At 34.8% G+C, this 21001-nt stretch overlaps 1 protein-coding gene across 2 annotated transcripts in view; it reads right to left on the bottom strand.

The window, feature by feature from the left end:
• The window catches only part of RPS6KA3 (ribosomal protein S6 kinase A3), a 72763-nt gene that overhangs the window by 18612 nt on the left and 33150 nt on the right, over nt 1-21001 (bottom strand). For both annotated transcript variants that reach the window (XM_084535372.1, XM_084535371.1), the window contains exons 3-10: nt 16959-17075; nt 14675-14756; nt 12780-12860; nt 11660-11739; nt 9395-9501; nt 7054-7091; nt 6542-6684; nt 3276-3346 (exon numbers count right to left, since the gene is read on the bottom strand). In XM_084535372.1, coding sequence (XP_084391498.1) covers nt 3276-3346; nt 6542-6684; nt 7054-7091; nt 9395-9501; nt 11660-11739; nt 12780-12860; nt 14675-14756; nt 16959-17075 — 719 coding nt within the window. The remainder of the gene's footprint in view (nt 1-3275; nt 3347-6541; nt 6685-7053; nt 7092-9394; nt 9502-11659; nt 11740-12779; nt 12861-14674; nt 14757-16958; nt 17076-21001) is intronic.

Genomic DNA, 21001 nt, shown 5'->3' on the forward strand with positions numbered 1-21001 from the left:
AAATTGAATAAAGGTAGGACAGATCTTGCAAGATGAGCAGGTCAGAGAAAGATCACTTTTTTTTTTTTTTTTTTTTTACCCCGCCCCCCACTCTCCATTTCATTTCAAATACTACTTTGCAGCTTGCCAGGCTTGAATTTCAGATTTTAGGTTTTGTTAGTTGCCATTTCATTTTGAAATCCTCACCCTTTCCCCCCCCCACCTCGTTTAATAGTTTCTACAGTAATTTCATTGCTACTAGGGTTTCATTTTTTTTCCCTTATAACCATTTTCTAATGGTCAGGATGGATATAATTCCCTCCTTTCCATCTCTTGTTCAACCTTTAGCTTATACTTGTAACAATCCACAACAAAAGCTTTCTCTGCATTTCAAGCAGACATGCTTTGCCTTGCATTCCAGCCATTTGTAGAAGTCCACCTTTGTCACTTCAGCAACTACATCCTTACTGCCATCAATTCACTATTCATTGCTTCAAAAAACTGTAATTTATTATTTTTTTTTTTAAATTCCCTTCTGCATGAAAGTATTGGGGAAGAAAAAAAACACGATGCCTTTTTTGGGCTCTTCACTACAGGCAGATCAAGATCACCTGTACAATGGTGGAAGCCAACCAGCATTTCCCTGATTGCCATGCACCTTTAGCAGGGGAATTCTTATTCATGCACTTTATATGCATTTATTTCATTGCACTTAACGTCATTCCTACTCACAGCAAAGTAGCTGAGAGCTATACTGTAGGAAGGAAGCAAGGAACACATTGTCTGCAGATGCGTAATGGTATCTATCGTTTGTAGCAAAACAATGTTTCTGAAGGACAGAGAACAGAACTGAATACCACAGAACCCTGCCAGGGTGGGTGGAAATCTTTGCCCTGCTATTATAATCCGAAACAGCTCCAACAGTTGTGCTGGACGTTAAGTACTTTGAAAAAAAATCTAAAACCTGGCAAACTATAAACCACAATTAATCTTAGAGAAGTAACTCAATAAACAAAGGTAGAACACAAAGAATTGCTAGATGAATGCTATGTACCCCAATCTATAGCGCAGTGAGTCAGAGGACCTCATGTAAACCAGAGACTAAGACTTATCACATCCTTTCCATCATGAAGCACTTTGCACAAAATCCTTTAGTGGCCACTTGACACAGCAGAAAGAAAAAGCAGTCCCCAGGTCCTGAGAGTTCCTAGGTTATAAACTACATGAGTGACAGCATTTTTTTCTGAAATTCCTGATGGACAAAGACCAAATTTTATATGAAGGCATACCTTCAGTAAAGGAGACAAGATGCTTAAAAAAGTTAACTTTATTGCTGCCAACTATGCTTCCCCCCCACCAAATTGGAGAGCTTCTCAGTTTTAGGAAAAACACACAAAAATAAAAACTTGTCTCAGCAGCATTGTGAGAAATAAAGAGCCCAGGAAAATGCGTTGTAAAAAGAATGCATTTTTTGTGGATTTTCAGGAACACAAGGTAAGAAAAGCAATATATCTTATATGATACATTATGAAAATATGAATTCAGATGCACACCTGTACATTTTCAATGGTTAAGAAAAAAATAAGGAGAAATATAGTATGTTAACTAATATATGGAAAATAATAAGAAAGCATACTGCCATTCACTAATTCTTATGGGGCTGGACAAAAAATGTGAAAATATCAGAAGACTTTAAGAATCTTTTTTTTTTTTTTTTTTTTTCAGCTGTTAATGTTACCAAAAGCAAAACAGATTTGTATGTATGTAATAAGCAGAACTGTATGGAACGTTAAAACACGTACGAAGTCCTTCTTCATACCACATTTTTTGTGCAGCTCTATGAAACAAGTAACAATTAGAAAGACCAGAAAGTGAGGAAAAAAAGTTGAAAAAAGCATTAGAGATACACGTTCAGATGAAATCTGAAAGTAATTATGAATGTCAATTAACTTGCAAGGAGGATATTCTACATGGCAGCTGAACACAGAAGATTTTTCTAGCAACAGTGGAAAGACTGAGGAATGGAGTGGACTCACATGAACAATAAAGAGAAAGATATGACCTGAGACATGGATAGAAAAAAATGTATGGCTCCTGAAATAAGTGTGAGTGAACAAAACTATCAGACTAGTTTCTTGTAAACAGGAGGTGGGCAGAACTAGTTTACACTTGCTGTGAATAGATAGAACCTTTTAGTTAAAGACATTCAATAATCACGACATGAAGATTTGAATTGGCATGGTGTTGAAACAGTAGTAGAAATTAGCACCAGTAAATACATTTACAAATGGAAGATGAGAAAGAAAAGAGAGGGCAAAGAAAAACAATGTGTATGCATCTTGAATGTAAAAATCAAGAAAAAGAAATGAGTTTGTTTTCTAGCAGTTTTCACTTTGAAATTACTTAGAAAAAATACGAATTTCATATTGTTTTTTAAAAATAGTTGGTGCAAAAGAAGCAATAGCTTCAATATATAGGTGGACATGTGGACAAAAGATGAGATAAAACAATGAAAAAGGAAACAAACGAGAAAACTAGTAGTCTTATGAGCTTCCAGGAGAAAAAAATAAAACAAGAAGCAGTATTAGTAAGAAATGGTTGGACACAGAAGTGAAATTATGGCACGATAAAACAGAATTGTTTGTACAGAGTTAGGTTACAGTCTTGAAAGTGGGACTATTATGTCATAGGTTTAATTAAGGAGAAAAAGAGCAGGCCTTCATCAGCAAAAACAAAAACGTTAACTGCATGAAGGAAAGTAATTTCCACAATAGAGTTAATGCAAAACCTATACTAGAAATAGTCAAGGGGAAAATTGTAGCTTGGGAAAGTCATAGGAAAGTATGTAAGGGAAGATGCACGTTAGCAAATGGGGAAGTTTCAGGGAAGCAAGTTGTTGGCAGCAGTAGTAATATAAAAAAGTAGGGTGAGGAGCTGGTAAGAAAGAAGGATTAAAAGAGAAAGTACTTTCTCAAAAAAACTAAAATGAAACAAGAAAAAAAATGTACAGGGTATCAAAAAGGATAAGAAGGTTAAAGTATTATGGAAATAAGATGGGAAAGATAATATGGTTGGAGAAGTTGTTATTACAGATTAAAGAGCTGCTATGAAATTCTTTGTACCTGGTATGGGGGAGGAATAGAAAGGCAAATTAGATAGGCGGCAAAGGAAATTAATAGGGAGTGAGGATTTACCAGTACCTTTGGAAATGAGGGAAGAGTAGAAATTAGATATTGCAGCCCGGAGGGCATCCCTGTAGAATACCTGATGAGATATATAAATAAGAGTGTACTCACTTGAGAATCATAGTCATGGTTTCTTTTCTGTCTTTCCCTTGGAAAGGTAGAGTACCAGTGAGCATTTCAAACTGTATAGAGTAAAACTTTCATCAATTACATTACCTGGACAAAATCTAATTTTTGACAAAACTACTTAGCATCTTAACCTTCCAAAATTCATGCATGTTAACAATCAAGTCTGTGCAAAACAACTTCTCATTGTACAGCTTAGATTACTATGAACATTGAGCAGCCTCTGCCATTTTAACGCTGCAAAATATTTTCCTATATTAATACCTTGCTTCACATGCTTTCATCTAAACAATTTAGACTATAATCTGTGCATCATTTCTGCCTAAAAAGTCCATTCTTAGAAGACTTGAGCCATACAACTATATTTTAGATTTCAAGAGGGCTGGGGGAGGGAAAATGTTCCCCTTTCAAAAGTTAGTGATAATTTCTCCTCATGCAGAGATATTAAAAAAGGTCAATGTGTTTAAAATTGGCATGTACATAGCCTTTGTTGGAAAAGGGGAAAAAGGTTAGTCGATTGACAAAGACATGCATGATGAAAAGTGGTTACTGTATGCATACAGTGGAAATAGAGTCTGAAGGAACATATAAGCTACACAGTACATGCATGCACATTCTGCAGTGCCTGGCAGAAGGCACTAGACACTGTTAAAATACTGATCTGTTCTGAAAGTGACTGAGTAAAAATAGTAAATATAAAGGAACTTCTGTTGGGCTGCAGTATTCTGCAGGGATATCACATCTGAGGTACTGAAAGCCATCTGATAGCAGTCATGGCAGCTAACACTGAGGCAAGAATTCTGATTTTTTGGTATAAGAGTTGCAAAACAGTTTAGTTTGATGAAATTTTATGACATACACTTAAAGCTACCACAATTAAAGTAATTCTAAAGGAATTCTCTGGACAGCTTATGCAAGGTTAAGTTATCTTGAACAGGAGGTATCCTCTATTCATTATTTTTCTGTTATGATCCAAACGTTCAGTCTTAACAAAATGTAGGTTGACATGACTGTAGTGTTATAAACCTAAAATAAGAGTGTGAAGTTGAAATAGAAGCATTCTTTAAAAATCCTTTTTAGTTAAATACATTTTTAAATTTCTTATTACCTTATAAAGTAATCAGAAGAAAAAGGGCTGCCAACTCTGCATTACTGCTAGACACTTTGTATTGCAATTATTCTTTTCACTCATATACTTGTATTTTATATTTTAAATTTAATATAAAGCCAACATAAAAAAGCATTACTTGAACAGTTCTTACCACAATTGTCAGGAAGAGGTACAAGGCTTTAAGCAACACTACCAAAAATAATTCACTTTTTGGTTGTATATACTTTAGATTGATCTGCTTCATAAACTATGCCTGCAGATTTTCATTTTTTAAAAGCAGATTTGTTGTGTTACATGTTTTGCTTACTTGAAGTGCTCTAGATTAATAACAAAAAGTTTCTTTAGCATGATCCTGTTTGTCCCAAGCATACCTTTGCAGAAACAACTCAGCACGTGTGTTCTTTGTCCCACCCTCACTCCCCCTCAAAAAAAAACATTGTAGTCCAAGACCAACAGATCTATAGTACTTTAAGTCAACATTGGCCTTCCCTAGTCACCATCGTTTACTTATTTCAGCAGGACAGTAAGTACCTCAACAAATGCATAATGCTTCCAAAAACTTAAAATGAATGTTTTTAGATGTCTGGCACTCATGAAAGCACTCGGTGTTTTAAAGGGCAAATTTGAAGTTTCAGCTCAAGGATGGCTTTACAAAGACTTTTGCCTTAGAACAGAAGAGAGGCCAAACATTTTATTATCTTCCTGATCTCAATTTCTATGCTATAACTTTTGCTCATCTAGATCCTGTGTACAGATACCACAGAAACAATGACTTAAATTCTTCTCAATCAACGGAGATTTGAATTAAGAATGATTTAAGAGTGGATACACACAGATTGCCTGTGAAAATTTGCATGTGAACTAGAGATGCAGGCACAAAAAATATGTCTTTGAGAAAATTGCACTATATTCCATGTACTAATTTAGAGAATGTGCTTTCTAAGGTCATATTTTCATATTCAAAACAGAAGCCGAAGTGTTTAAAATGCAGTGCATTTAGACTACACCAGTCATGTCTAGCATCTTTCAGCAATTTTCAATATTAACATGCGCTTCATAAGCACAAAGCTATTGTTTTCAGCTCTGTAAAGTGAAGCTGAAGTTTAACTATGTTTGCATTATCAACAACAAATACTCTGCCACTAGTTTGCAGTTATCTTTTAATTTACTTACTGGATGCTCAAAGCTTATAGTGATGATAAAATGTGTTCTTACTGATAAAATGAGTGGTTTTGAGGGTGTTTGTGCTTTTCTGTCTAGAGAGAGTTTAGTCACGAGGTGCTACTTTTACATAGTCATTTTTCAGATCACAACAGCATTCTAGATGATTAAAAGGTGGTATGATGACTTATTTTCAGACAAAAAAGTCCTTATACTAAAAAGCACACACATTGTACTTTCACAGTTATATATGTACTACAGAAGCAATAAAAAACACACATTTCCTTTAAAAATAACAATTAGTTTATCTTTACATGAAAAATGCAAACATTATAAATATTAAAGGCCATTAAAGCATTCCTAAAGTACAAAACATGATCTACTTTTTCCCCCAAAGATATACTTGATACACATTATTTCCCCTGACCGTGCAACTCAACAGAAGTTAACTCCTTCCAGGAACGTTGTAAAGATGACTTTTCTGAGCTACTATATCCCATATCACCTCAGTGTCAATATTTTAGTATGTGCAAGCAAGCGTTGTCATTATTCTGACAAGTTGTGGTATAAATTTTATAAACTGGAGACTAATCGGAAAGTTATTGCTTTTTTTTTTTTTTTTTTTTTTTGCCACTTGAGAATAAATTCAAATTTAAAATTTGGATCCATGTCTTTCCCAACTTGGAAGGTACGGAACTTTTCCTGCATATTTTAGTACTCCTATTAGTCTCTGTAACATTCAAACCACAATAGATGCATATTTCAATTCAACAATAACAATAGAATGGCATATTGTTGGTGTTGACATGAGACCCAGTCCGCATAGTTGATTCAAACCCTGCAGTACTGTTTATTAATTTCACGTAATTTGGATTTTTGGTAGTTAGAATTCATTTAAAGATCGCCCTACAGTTCAATATTTGTTTCACCAAACCTTATAAAGCAGTTCTGCTATTATTTGCATTTACCAGAAACCTACCATTAAAACACCAAAAGACCACCAGTCTGCACTCTGTGTATGGCCTCGTCGGTTAACGACTTCTGGTGCCATATATTCCACTGTTCCACAGAAAGAGTAGGCCTTTTTCTCATGATCAATTGACTCCTTACTTAAGCCAAAATCTGGAAGAAAATACAGTAGTTCAAAATGCACTTCTTTAAAATCAATCACAGTAATTACCTTTACCATAATGTGAAAGGTGATGCCTTTACCAGTCATACATACATGTATACACACCTAAATATACACATAGGAAGTACAGATTCCCCCCCCCCCCCCAACTATTGTAGGTCCATAATATATACTTCCAGAACAGAATATATATTTCATTTACTCCAAATTAATTACACTATCTGCTCTGCCTCACAGCAAAATTACATACTAATTAAAATTGCTGATTTTGTTGCATTGCTCTACCAAAAAAAGCGGGAAATTCAAAGATTTTATTATGAACAGAATAAATTCATGCATTACAATTTCCTCTTATTCACCTGTCAATTTGATATGTCCTTCTTCATCAAGCAGGATGCTAAAAAGAAAAAAAAAATCTTTTAACTATTGTTTCAGACAGTATACTGGCAACATTTTTGAAAAAGCAGAACAGCATGCACAAAGACACTGTAGTATGCATGCATGAAAATGAATCATCAGGAGGAGATACTTTGGAAGTACACTTTTTTTTCCCTTCAATCCTTTATTATTAAAAGGTTATACAACAGAATCAACATACCAGATTTTTATTCAACTATTTGGTTAAATTCAGCATGGAACATAGTAACTTTCATTTTGAACCTTCAGTTTTGGAGACTTGTAGCATGTGTATCTTTTCTTTTTTTTTTTTTTTTTTTAATCAATTGTGACAATGAAAGATACATTTCTATTTTTCTTAAATTAAGCAAGAACTTATGTTTGCATATGTATGCAAAATCTGTATTAATTTGCAATTATAGTTTCAAAGGATATTGACTACTTTAATTAACATCAAGTAATAGATATTTTCATGTTGTACCAGAGCCCCTATATCCTTAAGCTCTATAGTAAAGAGTAGGCCTTATGCTTCTGTCTATTTCAATCACACAAAAGGTCACACTATCTGAGATACCAGCTGTCCGTAACAACCACTGAATATAATTGTGATTCAAAGCATACAAAGTATTCCAGGGCTAGACTCTATACCAAAGCCTACACTGTGGACTTAGTTCCTCCCGCTTCTCCCATGGGGAGCTGCATTTCCTCCCTGTGATGAGAGGTGACCCAGACACACACTGCTTGTCCATTTCCCCTGCCCATCCCTTTTCCTCTTTCCAGTTTCCATGGTGGGAAACATCATTTCACAGTACAGACACAGTATGTGAGACTTATTGATATCTCACTGTCCAATAATGTGCAATTTCAGCCTTTGATATGATTTTGAATCAGATATTTCCAAGGCTTAAAACCAAGGTTCTTTGATTGGTACATTTGTTTTTTTCTTTTTAATGCTGTATTTGAGGCAGTACCTACTCAGTCTTTTGGCAAGACTTCCTCTTGCAAGTAAATGTCAGCAACATAACCGAGGTTCTCTCACTTTGCCATTTAAAGATCTTTTCTCACCTAGCAAGTCTATTTTTTCCTCACTTTGGAATTACTTAACAGAATGCTCTCAACGTTTACACATAATCCCTTTCCCTCTTCATTTTCAAGTGCAACCTCATGCCCTGGAAGTCTTCAGATTTCTGATTTGAGAATGAATCTTTCCCCTTCTTGTCAGACAGGGCTAAACATTTTTAAATTTGTGTCTTATTTCCAGGAGAGGCACAAACGAACAAGCTACGCTAATGGAAGCCCCATTTAACAGCTGGCTTCTGTAATACTTGTTACTCATTCTTGGTCTTTTCCACCAACACTTTACGTAAGACAGTTCTCACACAGACTTTTCAGGTCCTCCATATAGCCATGACAGAGGATCACCAAGGACATCAGGACTTCAGATTCATTACAGATTTCCTGGCAATGAGGCAGCGTAGGTTAACTACCTCATCTTAGACTCCTCTCCAGGTAGAGTGTAGTACTACAGCATACATAACATATACATACACTGGCATTTTTATCTGAAACATTTAAGTGTTTCAGATGACACTGCTGACATTTTCTTCTTTCCATCTTCTAACACTAAAAAAATTACTGGAGGGAAGAGAACAGGATGCAGTCATTGAATGAGACTGAGATGACTAATGTATTGGGAGGCAACCCTATACCGGAATTTTAACTCCAAGCTTATTTTAAGTTTTCAGTGTAATTTCTTGATTGTCAATAGGTTAAATTAGCATGTGACGCATTATTTTCATATTTAACATTTAAACTCCATTCTGCTCTTACTGCAGCATATTTTAAAAGTCAGCTTTGGAAAAATGTTTATTGTTAAGCTTTCAAATGCAAATATGTAGCATTCAACTGGAACCCTGTATCATGAAATTGTTCCAAGTTTATCTTTAAGTCCAGAAATTCTACAATAATGACAAAAACAGAAGGCTAAAACGATGTCTTATCCACTGTACACTCTAAAGCACATGGAAAATGAAAGGTACATGTTTCAGTATATTCTTTACTTATAGTAACATGGATTATAGTACTTGGCATATCGCTCAAACTAAATGCTCCTGTTTGAGAGGAAATTAAATTCAACACTTAATTAACAAAACCCTATAAGGTTCTCCCATCTTCTTCCCTGTTCAGTTTATATAGCAAATTTAAATAGAAAATTAAAATTTAACAGTTGGAAAGAGAAGTGCATTGGTAGAAGTGCTATACAAATCAAATTAATACGCTGCATTTACCACAGCAGATTCTTACTTTTCTGGTTTTAGGTCCCGGTATATTATTCCAAGACTATGTAGATGGTCTAAAGCAAGTGCTAATTCTGCTAGGTAAAATTTAACATCATCTTCTGTGAACATCACCTAAAAAAGAACAAAAAAAAAAACAACACATTATTTTACATACAAAACCTCTAAAGCTTACATCAGCACCAACTGAATGGTCCAGACAATCTGGTGTTACAGAGTGTTTCTTCTTAATACTCATATTGATTTTTATAAAAAACTAGAAATTCAAATTGCTTCGTTAGAAAAGGTCTAGAATTTTATAATCAACACTGTTGCACAGTATGTACTTGAAAACTTTTGAAAGCAATATTGTACTATACTTTCTGCAAAACTGAGGTTATTTACTTCTGATTGCCCAAGAGAACAAACAGATATCGAAGCAGGACTGAAGAATTTTGGGAAGCATTTAAAGAATGTGACTCTCTCTTCAATGGATGTGAACACGTTGTTTCTAGACAAATGAACTGAAGTCCAAACACCTGAATTTCTTCTACAAAGTCTAAGAGAGAAGAAAAGCATATGCATCATTTTTGAAGAGCATTTCTCTAAGTACCATCATAAAGGAGTTACATGGATAGTAAAATCCCAAAATGCAGCCTGAAATGAAACTGCAGAAGAGAAAGATCAAAAAATGAACTAAGGAAATGGCAAGAGTAAGCACAGGTAAGATCTTTGGTAACAATCTGCATTTTCTATTAGGAACTAATCACTGCTATGATTCAATGATATCATAGAATTAGAGAATGGCTCAGGTTGGATGGGACCTCAAAGATCATCTAGTTCCAACCCTCCTACCATAGGCAGCGATGCCACCCACTGCATCAGGTTGGTCAGGGCCTCTGAACATGCTATTCCTACTATATGAACAACCGTTGTGATCCACTGAGAGAAAAAAAAATTGCAATTAAACTGCTCAGAGTTAAAAAATAAGTTCCTTCATGACTTGATTCTACCTCAGTTAATATGAACTGCTTTAAAAAAATTAACATCTTCGGATAATTGTCCCCCATGGATTGGGGAAAAAACAGCAATGGGGATCACAGATGACCACTGTTTTAAGCAAGAATTAAAAATAACACATTTTCATCTTAGTAGTTTAAGGTAAGGAGATGATACCAAAGCTTGCACAAGAAGCACTTGCTGATGTTACCTCTACAGAAGAGCTAGTATTTAGTACAGGTACACTGAAGAAGGACGGAAATCTCTACAAGAAACACTTAAAAGCTCAAAGAATGAAAGATCCCATGAGGCTGATAATACACCCACACTATGTTCTTTGAAAACATTGACTGAAATTAATTTCTCCTGAACTTAAACATCTGCAGTGTAGATTTCTAGCTCTGAATTAATCACTTTCTCCTTTGTGGTTAATGGATAAAAAGCAGGAACTTTTAGACTGCAATTCATCTGATCTATCAGATAGATCTGATCTAAAGAAGGGTCAGCCTCTTCACACAGGTAACCGGTGATAGGACTAGAGGGAATGGCCTCAAGTTTTGCCAGGGGAGGTTTGGGTTGGGAATTAGGAAACATTTCTTCTCAGAAAGAGCAGTCAAGCATTGGGACATCCCTGGGGTGTTCAAGGAATGTTTGGATGTGGTTCAGTGGGTGGCAACAATGGTGGTAGGGAGACGGTTGAACCAGATGATCTTGGAGGTCTTTTCCAACCTCAGTGATTCTATGATTCTGAATAGATCAGATGAATTCATATGAGGATGAAACAAATCCAGCACGCCCATTTCACTGTCAGTTATCAACCATTAGCTTAAATGCAGGTACCTATAAAGAACTTATCTGCATTAAATCTTATAAAATTTGAGTGGCTTAAGATAAAATAGTCATCACCAGGAAAGTGTTATACATTCTTTCTTAGGAATCGAGAAAAAAACATGGATTTTTTGGAATAACTACTTCATGTAAATCCATGTTTTGACATATCTTTAGACATAGTAGCAAGAGAAGAAAATCTAAGCAAGGTATAAAAAGCAATGAAGAAATATTGCTTGTCTAAGACTTTCAGAAAAGATGTAAATTACCGAGGGTTCTCATGGAAAGACTTTGTGCAAAAAAGCAATGAAGCAAAAACCTAGCTCATTAAAAGAAGACTATTCAAAATTTTATTCAATGAAAATTGAATTATAAGAAGTAAACTTTTCTAATACAGGCAATTTTAGTTTAGGCAATTTTAAAAGTCAAATTTTATCAATATACAATTTTCAAAAAAAAAGTTTACCTCTTTGGATAAACGTGTAAACAAGTCTCCTCCCCTGAGGAAATCCAAAATAAGATACAGCTTCCCTTCTGTTTGAAAAGCTGAAAAGATCAATTAAAAACATTAAACATTATCTAATTTTACCCATTATTAGAAGAATAATCTACCCAATAATTCACCCTTATTTTCTTTATCTTTCACCCTCATTTTCATTTATTAAAATGAATTATTCTTCTTTTTCCTTGTATATTGTATATTCCTTCTATTTCCTTGTATATTTTAAATGTATTTAAAATTATTAAATGTTTTTCTTCAATGGGCCAAGAAACTCTCATACCATGTGAGAGAGAAACAAGTCATCAGTGGAATGCCTGAAAATTTAAGCTATACCTTGGTTAATCAACATTTCACTCCAGATTTTGGAAGTACAGATTTGAAAAATCTGGAATTAACTAATTCTAAAACTTCTGGAAACTCAGCTTTGCAGGAAGATATAGTCTATCTCGCAAAAGAATGACAATAGTATAATCTAACATTATTTAAGCCACATTAGAGTGACAGATCTGAAACTTGAACTGTAGGAAAAAATGGACTCTAAAAGAAAAAAAATGAATTGAACAATAAAGACTACTCTGTTTATCTATTTTTTTTCTTGTTTACTTTCTGCATAATGTTTTAAAAGTATTAATTTCCTCCCCCTCAACTTGAATACACATTAATGGCTGTCCATGCAATAAAATTAAAAGAAGTTTTCTCACCAATTTTAATGAAACCAGAAGTGATACCATTGCACATTTTCTACAGAGCATGGCAAAGGTAAGAAATCAATTTTTAAAAAGTGAATGACTAATATAAAAGATAAGAGGTTTTGGAAAAGAATAGCTAGATACGGATAGGTAAACGTCCTTTCTGATAAAGCAGAGAACTACAGACTCTCAGTCCCATAAAGATTTAAGACCATGTATGAAGTTAACCATGTATATAGAGTCACATGAAAACTACTACACAGCAAGCCTTTGCACAATCAGGATTTAGACAGCACACATTTTCTATGATTCTCTGAACTACAATATAAATGTTACGCAGTACTTCAACAAGCTCCCATTTTTAAGATATAATTTATTTTCCCCCTCCAACTCACCATAATGTAACTTGACAATAAAAGGATGGTTAACTTCTACTAATATATCACGTTCCATTTTTGTCCGAACCCGATCTCGAACTACAACAGAACAGGAGCAAGATTAAAAAAAAGTAAATCACATTATGAATCAGCATTGCTCCTATATTTCCTGATGTACTTCACATCACATACTGTGGTATAACAACTGCCTACAGATCCCTGTTGTGTATACAGAAGAGATTCGAGACTTTTACATCACAAAAATAGTATTATGAAATAGATTCAAAAGAACTAAAGAACCTTATGCAAATCAAGCAATACAGCGTATTATTTTAAATTACAGTATTAGATCTCAAAGGAAGTTGCAATTACAGAAAAAGAGCATTATTTCCAAATAGTTTCATATTAAGATTTTAACAGTAACTTTCATTTGCTTTCAACTTTGTTCTTCCTAAAACTGGAACCAAATGACACTCCAAACCAACTGAAAATAGTTGAAAAGTGTGATATCTTCCTGCTACTGTCAGTTTTCTGTTCTAGCCTTTTGCATCCTTGAATGCTTACTGCCTCAGAGCATCTCCTTTTCCAGCTGCAGGTCACACTTCCAATTTCAGTGTTTATCAGTCTCCCCATGTGCAGGCAGAACTAGATCCACAACTTTTTATTCATAAGGCTCAACCACCATTAAAATGTGATGAAGACAAACGCTCAAACATCTTAAAAAAGCAACTGCTAAATGACCTTTGACTCCAATTCTCAGCTATTAACAGGTTTGGGAAATGAAAGGCTATTGAGGATATCAAAGGACCTTAAATGAGTGGAAATCAATTCCAGAAAAATAGGAAGTAAATAATGAGAATAACTTGTGCCACAATACAGAGTAATCAAAATATAGGAAACTGTTCAAAACCACTCACACCCTAATAGTTTTAAACGTAAGTGAAGTATAATGAGATTTGGCACTAGATCTTAGGCAGAAAAATGCAAAGTTCAACATTTTAACAGAGGTTCGTAATTCAATGCAAGTATGAAGTTTTTGTTTACATGTCATCTGTGAATATTTTTAGATTAAAACATGTTAAAACTGCAAATCAGTATTATATCAGTAACATCTAAATAATATCAACAATACAAATAGACTGAAATATTAAACAATAACGTAAAACAATAAATACACATTCTGGCTAAGCAATTAGAGAACACTTTAATCTACTATAAAAAAAATCTTATGGAATTCTCCAGGACAGATTTGATATTGTGCAGGTTTGAACTTATTTTGTTACTGATATCATTTGTGACCAAAACCACTCAAGAAACAAAATATTATAATGTCTCATTTTAAAACTAATTTTTGCTCATTTAGCTTAAGACACTTAAGATTTCTTCAAATATATCCTACATCCAAGAGCAAGCATCAAAAGTTCTGGAAAAATGTACTGATATATTAAAAAAACAAGCAAAAAAAACCACAAACAAACAAAACCTAACTCTTCTTAGAGATTCTAGAATAAAAGAACTCGAATAATACATTTTTAAATATTGTAACCTCAACGTAAATTGAGCAAACAGTATTAGCTGTCTCATTTGCGATACACAGAAAGTTAAAAATGGAAGGATATTATGTTTCAGACAACAGCTCAGTAGAAAGTCAAGTGGCAGATACAATGCAACTACTGTTTTAAACCACCACCAATGAGAGGGACCTAACATTTAACATGGCAAAGGACTGAACCTAATTCCCCCTTTAATAGCAATATTGTACTGTTTACTAAATCTCTCTGTGTTTACTACACAAAACAGTTTGATAGAAATAAGTTCTAAAATACAATCTGTAGAATAGCCTGTGTGTAAAGATTATTTTTTGGTAATAATGTCCATGATTTCTCTACCTCCTTGCTCCAAATAGTGCTTACCTTTCAAGGTGGCCTTTTTCAACACCTTCATTGCATAAAGCTGCCTGGCATCTGATCCTGAGATTTTTTTGACAAGAAATACCTGCATGGAAAATTAAAAGAATTATTAAAAAGAAGTAAAGGCAACTCAGATGAATATACTTCAGTACAAAATCTGAGTTTGCTCCTCTTACGTTTTTTATATCTTACTTTCAAATTCTGCAAAGTACAAATAGAAATTTCCTTGCATTTTTACATAGTATTATTTAATTTCATAATCTAAAAGGTTCATTCAAGGCAAAATCTGCCAAATTAATTCTGGTTAAACTTAATTGATTTCAGTGAGTAAAGGGAAGGATGAATTTGGATTCACTTAGATGAAAAGACTGAAACAAAATTCAACTTTATAGTCATACTCTTCTGTAAAAATAAGCTTATTGATGTTAACTTTTTAAGTAGCTCCGTCTTAATAAAATTTGTAAGATAGCATAATGAAAGTGCTAATGAAATAGTTGCCTGATATGAAAATAAATCAGTGTACAGAAGTTGATCCACAAAGTTATGTAAAATAATGTTTAATAATTCATTTTAGCAACATATAAAATAGTGAGAACCAACCTTGTGTCACAAAAAAACACAGCTAATACACTTTGATTGAATTTTGCATGTATCTGTGAAGTAAAACCAGCCTCAACTAAAGTGTCTTTCATTTTATTCTTTTGTGTAAAAGGATTTCTTGACTGGAGTTGTTTTTAATAACCCTAAGATGCAGATATATTCTCTACTTTGAGATGAGAAATATACACTTCCCACAGGTTTTCTAGTTATTCATGAAAAAGCACAGAGATATGTTGTGGTAAATGAGAATATTAAATGTGCTATATGAGATTAGTTTTATCTGTTTTTGTAACCCGTCATATTAACAACCCTTGAAAAGCATACAGATTAGCCTTTTAAACTGAACGAGTAGTGGCAGAGTGTCAGTATCTTCCAAACTTTTTAGAAAATAATAATAATTATATATATATTTTTTACCTAAATGCTAAAGCAAGTGAGAAGACAAGCATTTTTACATTATATCTCAGCTGGGTAGTTAAGTATTTTTGCTTTTTCAAAACATGAAAAAGGTCAATTATAGCATTATATTTAGTAATATCAACAGAATTGAAGGGGTTGTTGAAATCATCATTCATTAGCTTACATCTCCTTGCCTCTGAATGATTTACTTCTCCTGATTAGAAGATTTCCAAATAAAAGCTATTATCTTCATTCTGTATGTAATCAAATGACATCAGAAATGACCATTAGGTTTCTCCAGTGTAGTCTTATTAGATCGAGTACTTATTAGACTTGGGTACAAAACTTCGTAATTTATAAACATCTAGATATCCAAGATTAATTGGAACTGCTGCTTCAACAACATGACCAATAGTAAATTTCTTCCACGACAAGAAGTGAACTGACTATTCTAATTTTCCCCGGTATCCAAGATTGGTTTAGCATTGGTTTAACATACTAGAAAGCTAACACTACATTCAGAACTTGAATTAAGGCTAAAAATGGACTTAAAAGCTTTGTTGCTTTTTATTGTAAATTCCATTCTTTCTCAACGATCTCTCTGTCACAAGAATCACAGAATCACAGAATTTTCTAGGTTGGAAGAGACCTCAAGATCATCGAGAAATTAATGTTTTATTTTTAAGTTTGATTTGGACAGTGAAAGGTAGAGGTCACATACACCTATTGAGATCTTGGTGTGGAGAGTACCCACTAAAATGCCAGAAAATGAGTATTTAACAGAAGTTTAAATAAGTATCCAGTTAGACTGTGCCTTAACCAAATTCTAGCATGGGCCTAGCATTAACAATCCAAAGTATATAATAGTTACTTCAACGACTACCACTGTCTAAAATTTATTATTTAAAATTACAATGTATTACAAAAATATATTGTCTGTAGTTTCTGTACTGGTGATAACCTTTGAGTTAGCAACTAGCATTACATACCAAAAAAACTCTCAAACCTTGTCCCTTTCAAACACAGAAAAGTAGTTAAAGCAAAATGACATTCCTTCCTTCACGTCAAATTTTCCATGCATCTTTGAGGTCTACATGCAAACTAGAATAAATTTACCACTTTAGAAGATCTGCCACAATTATGGTGGCACTAATTAGCACTAATTTAGAAAGCAGTTTTGACCACCAACATTGCCTTAATGCAACGAGACTGTTCTAAATATTTCATTCTTCAACACTTTTCAATATGATATTCCCAAATACTACTCCACAAGAGGACTATTACCAACCTTCCCAAAGGATCCTTGTCCGAGCACTTTTAGAAGTTCAAACTGTGACGGGTCTGCTTTCTCATGTCCTTCCTTTACATGATGAGTTATTGCAATTTCTTTGATATTTCCTTCTTCCTGACAGAGCAAGAAAGATGAGCAAATTTACATTAGTGGTGCATCTTCCTGAAACATTTATAAATTCACAGTACATTAAAAAATAAGTGTAACTGAATCTAACCAACTATATGTTCCCAACAGTAGATAAAACATTCAGCAATACCACTCCCATAATTAAGGCATTTACAAAAAAAAAAAAAAATTTACCTGGTACAAAAGGTTGCATTAATTTAGTGACCATGTAGCTTAAACCTTTAGAGACATATCAGAAACCAGACAATAACAGAGTTGACAGAAACATGTCATCAGTACCCAAGTTTTTGTGGCTAAGCCCATGTTGTTTGGTTCATCATCTCCATTTCAGATTTACAACCCAGAGGTGGAAACCAAATTTCCCTTAAAGTTCCCTTAAGGTATGTAATAAGTGGACCAGATCTCTTCAGAAGGTGTTCATTTTTAACACTTGAATAAGGACGACTGTGAGGCAGCAGGCCTTCTAGTCATCTTCCAGTCTTCACTTAATCCTGTATTTTTTTACTAAAAATTTGATAATCCCCTGAAAAACAACACTGTGTGCCACACAACAGAAGAATTTCAAAATTTATCAGCAATCATTCAAAGGTGAGAAAAAATGCATTCTTATCAGCGTCACCTGAACAACTATCTAGGCATTATACATGACCCAAACTTACAGTCAGTGCTGCTTAAGTAACTTCTATGATAAATACAACAACAACAATTTCAACTTTTTGTGCATTCTCTTCCTATTATTTCCCTGGGCTACAGTGAATAAAATAAAACTAAGAATACTTTCCCTCTACTTAAACTCAGATTTATTTCACAGAATCACAGAATGGCTGAGGTTGGAAGACAGCTCTGGATGTCATATTCAACCCCCCTGCTCAACATGGACATCAAGAGCAGGCTGCCCAGGCAGCTTTTAAAGACCTCAGAGGATCTCAGTTCTCTTGGCCTGTCCTCATGACAGGTATCTCAGTCCCTCAAACACCTTAGTATCCCTTTACTAAGGGATACCCTCTCCAGTAGCTCTCTAACTCTTGTACTGAGGAGCCCAGAACTAGACATGGCACTCGGTGCAAAGTAGAGGAATGATCATCTCCCTCAGCCTGCTGGCTGCAAGGACTCTTTGCTAGCTCGTGTTCACCTTGTGGGTCAGCATCTCCAGGTCTTTCCCTGCAAAGTTTCTTTCCAGCTGGTGGTTGGCCCACTGCTACTGCATGGAGTTACTCTACCCTTGGTACAGAACCATCCACACCACAATCTGTTCATTGAGCCCATGCTTCATTGGTTTCTATGTAAGGATCTTATGGAAGATTGTCTTCTGTCTTACTGAAGTCAAAGTAGGCAATATCCACTATCTGTCTACCCATTCCATCGTAGAACATTATCAGGTTGGTCAAACATGATTTCACCCATATGAATCTGTGTTGACTAACTGCAAGCACCTTTTCCTCCACACACATAAATAGTTTTCAGGATTAGTAGTTCCCTTGTCTTCTCAGGGGTTGAGGATGACCAGCCTGTAGTTCCCTGGGTCTTCCTTCTTGTTTTTTTGAAGACAGGAGCTGCATAAGCTCTGCTCCAGTCCTTGGACACCTCTCCCATTTGCCACGATAACTGGAAGATAATCAAGCATGGCCTCACAGTGACATGAGACAGGTCCCGTCAGCACTCGTGTGCATCCCGACATAGCCAATGAACTTCACATACATCCACTTTAAGTACTACATAACCCATCCGTCTTCCACCAACGGTAAGGTCTTTCTTGCTCCAGATCTTCCCCTTGATAAAAATGTACCAAAATACACAATAATTCTAGTGACAGAGGAGTAGAGGTAGCATTTTAAATATGTGCTTCTGCAGCACTCATTTATATATTTTTCAAGCATTCAGCAACATTTATGTGCATGAATTATTGCTAAAAGTATAGTTTTGTACAGTCATTTTAATATCCCTTACAAATGCACAGTAACTGTCCATACATGTCTACTGAAACATACTTCTAGATCACTGTTTTTCTTTCAAAGGACTCTTTTCAAAAGGTTAGCAACCAAACTTGGAAACAAACTGCACACAACGAAGCCTGAGCATGCACATCTATCCACATATAAAAAATAATTCCAGTGCACACTTTTTAAGAATGCACAGAATGTACTAGCAACTGTTGAAATGAAATAGTGAAAAGAAGAAGAAAAAAAAAAACACAAAAACAAAACAACTGGATTTTTCAAAAACTAAGACCACCAATAAAGACAGGGGCCAATTTCTCTTGTAAAACAGCCGAAACTCCACATGTGCGTGCACGTATGCCATGTACTGCTCCTAATGTCAGAATCTATCCCAAACCTTTTTTCATGAGAAAGTTATGAATACTTCGATCAATCACTCAAACTTGAATCTTTAGAGAGCCTGAAAGAAATGTTGGTTCCTTCTACTTCAGAAAGTAATTATTTGTTGGTGGGTATCTGTGTTTTTATGCTTTACCTTAGCATGTGATCAGCTGGATAACATACTACTTGAACCACTCTCTGCAATCTTAGAGAATCCCAGGGGAGGAGCAGCACAATAGAACAGACTGCTAAGCACATATTCCTTTGTACACTTTGATCTGCTTCAGCTCAACTGTTTTACCTATTAACTCCCTTGGAGTCTTGGGAAAGTATAAAAAAAAAAAATCCAATCTTCTTGTTATCTAGTCACTTTTAAGGACTCAAATTGATCGGGTATGCATGTTGTTTTAAAAGCATTGCAAAAGGTAACAAAGACATGAAAGGAAAGGATATTCACATGTTTTCTATAAACAAACAAAACATATTTTCAAATGCTATGCAATTATTATGTAAGAAACTTTCCAGTGGTTATTTTGGGCACCCTCTTCAAAAACACCACTTCACATTCCTGATGCGAAGTGAATACTTCCAGTCTTCACAGTTCTCAAGGTTCAGATACTTTTCAGTCCTTATAAGGCAGACCTAATATAACTCCCTTATAAACAAACGGGAACTCAGATCATATCCTACTTTAGTAGCTTGTCCTTAACATACGCTTCGGAGCAAGATTTATGATGAATATATACCCACAGATTTGCAGTTTCTTCTTCTTTCTACATAATTGCTGAACATTTGTTATTTTAACCTAAACAGTATTTTGCAAGTGCAGCTAAAAATACAAAAGTTCAGCCTTTTATAGAGAGGAGAATTATATGCCAAAGTAATTAACCCTCACTGTACCCATTACCTACCTGAATTAAAATATAAACCTCTCACACTGCAAAGCTGAAATGGCTATTTCTCAGACACCAGCACTAATTACAGTAATTGATAGGTGCTGTTGTAATGTATACTCCAGAAGAGAAGCCATTCAGTTGAGTGCTGAATTTGCTCTAATTTGCTGATTTTCTCCATTCCTGCTCATTCCTGAGATACTTCGAAAAAAACAGTTGCCTCATGTGATGGGCTCAAATTAAATAGGATGACAGATAGGCTGCTGAAAGACTCTGGTCCTCCTCTCCTTTCTTCCCTTCCCTGACAGCTTTCACACCACTACAGAGACCCACTCACCAGCGCTTCGGCCGCTACAGCAGTGGGACAGACCCTTCCTTCCAGTTATAATTACAGTATACTGCCCATCTTTTATTTCGGTTATTTATAAACTTGGAAAGCTCCCTTTTCTCAAGCCTAATACTGCAACATTGTCTAAATAGAAAATTCCAAGAAATTTTTCTTTTTCTAGCCACACAGGTCTTAAGGCTTTCTTCACACCATAAAGTAAAACTGCCATAAAAAGTCACATTTAATATAAAAAAACAACACATATGCTGTGTTAGTCAACTTAAAGTGGTTGCTACTGGCTTCCGTTATTGTGAAACTAAATATAGAACACAAGGAAATAAACAGAAGGTAACATTACACCGAGTTTCCTTA

Source organism: Aythya ferina, assembly GCF_964211825.1.
Source record: "Aythya ferina genome assembly, chromosome: 1".
Classification (NCBI taxonomy): domain Eukaryota; kingdom Metazoa; phylum Chordata; class Aves; order Anseriformes; family Anatidae; genus Aythya; species Aythya ferina.